We start from the raw sequence: 4,743 nt of genomic DNA on the forward strand, positions 1-4,743 counted from the left end.
TTTCTTGTCTGTGCCAGGACATGTGCCCCCTCTCGTCGGTTCGAGTATGTTCTACAGCATGCGTGGCGCGTGTTGTACCTTGATGCTCGATTGAATGTACACATGGCAGCCGTCGAAAAAAAAAGAAAAAAACTTTGCAACAACTATGGCTACAAAAAGGCAAATTTGGCAAATTGAGACAAGAGGAAGGTGGACCCTGTTTGAAGTTTTTAGCAAATTCAGCAGGTATTCAGTGCAGAGTCAATAGTTCCCATGCGGCAAGCGACGTGGACAACCATACCTAATTGCCGCTTCCTTTAATCGCCAATCTCACCGACGAGGCGGCCATCCATATAAAAATACCTCGTCTCCCTCCCCGCCCCTGATTCGCAAGGCCAAAGCAAGAGGGGCAGGAGCGCCACCGCGAATCCCATCCCATCCCCGCACCGCCGCCGATCCCGCCCGCCCGCCCCTCCGCAGATCTCCCCGACATTGCCCGCTCCCCGGCCGGATTCGCCCAGATCCACCGACGCGGCGCGCGGTATGTTTCGACCCCTCCCGTCCGTTTCTTGGCAGAGCGCTCGCTGCTTCGATTGGCTGATCGAAATGGCATCTCTCTTGCCTGCAGGTGCTCCCGGCGGCGTGGTCCGGTCGGTCTGATCGGGAAGGCTTGATCTTTTTTGTTGGTGCTGTTGTCTGGAGGGTGGTGGCAGCGGAGATGGGCGTCGGAGGGGAGAAGATCCAGCTGGGGACGGTGGGGGCGCTGGGCCTCTCCGTGGTGTCCTCCGTGTCCATTGTCATCTGCAACAAGGCCCTCATGAGCTCCCTCGGCTTCACCTTCGGTGTGAGATCTAACTGTTTCTTGCTTCCCAGCTTCTTGATTCGTTACGTTACGTGTTCGTGCTTGGTGCTCTGTGATTTTGCTAGATCTATCTATGCGTGCTCCGTTCTTCGGTTGTGCACATGCTCGGTTCAGATTATTAACACCAGATGCTTTTCAGCTTATGTGGTAGCTGCCAATTGAATTTGGTGTGTTTGATAACTACTGTATATATTGTGATTCGTCGCAGCATACTGTAGAAATCAGGAGAGCATGAGTGTAAAATGATAGAGTGACTGGTCTCTTGGAGCTAGCGTACTTACTGTGAAAGCTTTGATTATTTTTCGTAACGAACGAGGTTGTGTAGCTACCGCTAAAAAAAGGTTGTGTAGCATGTCCTGGTTGCTTGCTGCTTCGGTAGCTTGACAGATGGGAGTAGTATCTCTGTTTGTTTGTGCTGCCTGGAGTGTATGTACATGTGATGTTCAAGAACTTGTTAGCTTTGACTTGGTACATTTTTATTTCTTATTTCTGAATGTTGCTTATGTCCTTGTGAATAGAATAGAGAGAGCTTGTGCTGAAGAGTGAATGAGAATATGAGATACCAGTGAAATTATTAATACTGATATCCTACGACATGGAATTGTGTTTTGCAGCTACCACCTTGACGAGCTGGCATCTCCTGGTCACTTTCTGCTCCCTTCATGTGGCACTATGGATGAAGTTTTTCGAGCACAAGGCTTTTGATTCGAGAACTGTCATGGGATTCGGAGTACTCAATGGCATCTCCATTGGGCTCCTCAATCTGAGTCTTGGTTTCAATTCTGTTGGCTTTTACCAGGTACTGCACATTATGTGATCTTTTTACATTTATTCTCGTACCATTGTCAGGATTCCATAGTTAATTCACTCCAGTTCTGCACTTACTACATTTGGTATTAACAGTAAAAATCATCATCACAGTAAAAATGTAACAAACTTTACTTCCGCTACGCGGTACGACAATAGTTACTTGGCGAGTTAGGGTGCAGGTTAATTATATCTACCTTGTTTGTGCAAGAAACTTTACCAAGACGGCTTTTGGCTAGAGTTGAACATTTTGTACAAGCATTGATTGCTATTAAATGTCACCCTTCCTTCTGCACTAATCAATCCACCTAACTGGTGCTGAATTGTCCTTTTACGTCTAGATGACAAAGCTGGCCATCATCCCCTGCACTGTTATTTTGGAGACTCTTTTCTTCAGGAAGAAGTTCAGGTTTGTGTTTTTTTACATTCTGTTCATTACTTCCATACCATCTTCATCTAAACATTTTCTGACTTGACTGCAGCCGGACTATCCAGATCTCCCTTTCCGTGCTTCTTTTGGGTGTCGGTGTTGCAACCATGACTGATTTGCAACTCAATGCTGTGGGGTCCATACTGTCCTTGCTGGCCATTATCACGACTTGCATCGCTCAAATCGTATCCTTTGATGACAGCTTTTGCCTTTTCTTGGCCAAATCGAAATTTCCTGGCATCTTTTTTGGTCAGAAAGTGGAATTTGCATCTGGTTCCAGAATGAAGAATTTGCACTTGACGTGATGACTGTTTATTACTACTCTGTTACATTCACGTATTACCACCGTTTTTGTTGTGTGGTCTTGTAGTCCTTAACCAGCTACCAGATGACAAACACTATTCAGAAGAAATTCAAGGTTTCTTCAACCCAGCTGCTATATCAGTCTTGTCCTTACCAGTCATTGACACTGTTTCTTATCGGCCCGTTCCTTGATGGATTCCTGACTAACCAAAACGTCTTTGCTTTCAATTACACATCTAACGTTGTGGTAAGTCATGAAGCAGCTTTGGCAAACTTCTTTTGACATTGTTAATCTGTTTCTGATTCTCCTCTTGTTCCATGTGCAGTTTTTCATCGTCTTGTCGTGTTTGATATCGGTCTCAGTAAACTTCAGCACCTTTCTTGTGATCGGAAAGACATCTCCTGTTACTTACCAAGTCCTGGGCCATCTTAAAACATGCCTAGTTTTGACCTTCGGCTACGTTTTGCTTCATGATCCGTTTAGCTGGAGAAACATACTTGGCATCCTAATTGCGGTTGTTGGGATGGTACTATATTCATACTTCTGCTCAATAGAGACTCAACCAAAAAATACCGATGTCTCCGCACAGCAGGTACCTTGCTTTTCAAATCTCATGCCTTGTAAATATTTAATATTTTATTTGCAACAATTCTCCTGTGGTTCTTTAGCTTCATTACTTTTATTTCTTGTTTATAAATCCCTATGTGTTCTCTATATTGCAGTCAAAAGAAGGTGACTCGGCACCTTTGATCTCTGATTCTTTGAGCAAAGTTGAAAATGGAGGTGATGACGATGAGCCTTTGAAGGTACCGATGTGGAGCTCAAAGTACTCAAGGGCGTGAGAATTTTGTCTCTTAGACGGCGGATGGCATTATACAGGATTCAATTTAGTAGGCAGAGATAGTAGGGTTGGAAGCCAACTTTCCAACCCAAGTAATGAAGCAATGGACATTTCAGTTACAATTAAAATGATCTGATTCTTTGGAGGGTTTTACCTTCCAAAATTGCAGATCGACCATGAAACTAGATAGCAGATATTGTAAAATTGTATCTGGATATGGTCCAAATCTTCTCACTGTAACTTCACGTTGGGACACTGGTCTGCAGATAGACTCCATTCTTTTTGTACCAAAGGTCCCGAGGTCAAGAATTGTGCAAGACTTTAAAGTATTTATAGGTTCAAGTTTGTAACTGTACTTTCAGATTTACCTTGGACCATAGTAATGCAAGTGATGTACATTTCAGTTTAAGGAGTTAAAAATAACCAGGTTCATTTCCATGTAACAACACAAACAGCTACAGTTCAAGGAGGAATCGGTGTTTCACAGATGAAGCAATGAAACATTTGCACCAATCTTGTGATCTGTAGAGGTGTACACGGTGCCTGTTTTTATATCAAAATGTAGATGTAGAAGACAAATTCTTGCAACATTGAAATCACACAGGTCATATACCAAAACTGTAATGAGCTAGCAACTGCACATACTTCAGTTTGCTAAATGTTCTGTTATACCAAGGAAAAACCTATAATCCATCTCTCATTTAACTCGCCATGTTGTAACTGTCAGTTCCAGTTCCGTACAATGCATGCATACCAAATGGTTCACCGGTTCTTCAGATGCATGCTATTGTCCACGCTCCCAAGAAAGCTTGAGTTCACAATGTCTTTGTCGGTGTTTCCATAAGTGGACATTTGTCGATAATTCAACAGCCCCATGTGGAAACATCACTCAACCTTTGCAACCCCTCCTTCAGGTAGACTGCTATCAGAAACCGCTTCTCGCACAAACCTACAAAGCAGAATGGTGTCGGTGTCAATAACACATTTCCTTCCAATTTGAATGATGGGCATGAAAGGATATCAATGGGCACACACACAACTAAACAACCTAGCTAACTATGACTAAAGCGGTGTCCAGATAAGTTAAGCATATGACGCCCGGATAATCAAGCTACAGTAACCTCTGCTAATGATGCCTCATCACCACTCTTACTGTTGTAAACCTCGCAATGATTCAATCCCGTTCGAATTCAAATTTCAAAATCAAAGCAAACAATAAAAGTTTTTCAAAATTTAAAACAAAAGTGTTCGGGAGATGCCATATTTTACATAAGTCAATATGGTGTAATAAACACAATTTTATAAACTGCCTAAGTATTTTAAAATAAATAAAAACAGAAAAAGAAAATAAATAAAAGAAAGAAACTAACAAAACAAAAAAAAAGAGGGAACCCCCTCCCACGGCCTACTGGCCTAGTTGGCCGGCCCATTCGGGCGCAGGCCCAACCGGCCACCCCCCTCCCCTTATCCATTCCCCCCCGAAACCCTAACCACCCCGTCACCCACTTCCCCTCCCCACG

The 4,743-nt window shown here is 43.4% G+C and overlaps 2 protein-coding genes across 2 annotated transcripts in view; one reads left to right on the forward strand and one right to left on the reverse strand.

The window, feature by feature from the left end:
• The first annotated feature begins 363 nt into the window (after positions 1–363).
• On the forward strand, positions 364–3,584 carry LOC119365933 (UDP-xylose transporter 3-like). The gene is made up of 8 exons (XM_037631585.1): positions 364–520; positions 608–821; positions 1,456–1,640; positions 1,990–2,057; positions 2,131–2,263; positions 2,467–2,628; positions 2,708–2,974; positions 3,105–3,584. Exons 2-8 carry the CDS (start codon positions 698–700, stop codon positions 3,222–3,224), a joined length of 1,059 nt encoding a protein of 352 aa, XP_037487482.1. The 5' UTR covers positions 364–520; positions 608–697; the 3' UTR covers positions 3,225–3,584.
• A 162-nt stretch (positions 3,585–3,746) lies between these two features.
• LOC119365942 overlaps positions 3,747–4,743 on the reverse strand; it is a 7,286-nt gene continuing 6,289 nt past the window's right edge. Inside the window, exon 9 of the mRNA XM_037631592.1 lies at positions 3,747–4,172. Within this exon, the coding sequence (XP_037487489.1) occupies positions 4,109–4,172 (64 nt within the window). The 3' untranslated portion in view covers positions 3,747–4,108. The remainder of the gene's footprint in view (positions 4,173–4,743) is intronic.

Source organism: Triticum dicoccoides, chromosome 1A (assembly GCF_002162155.2).
Source record: "Triticum dicoccoides isolate Atlit2015 ecotype Zavitan chromosome 1A, WEW_v2.0, whole genome shotgun sequence".
Lineage (NCBI taxonomy): Eukaryota > Viridiplantae > Streptophyta > Magnoliopsida > Poales > Poaceae > Triticum > Triticum dicoccoides.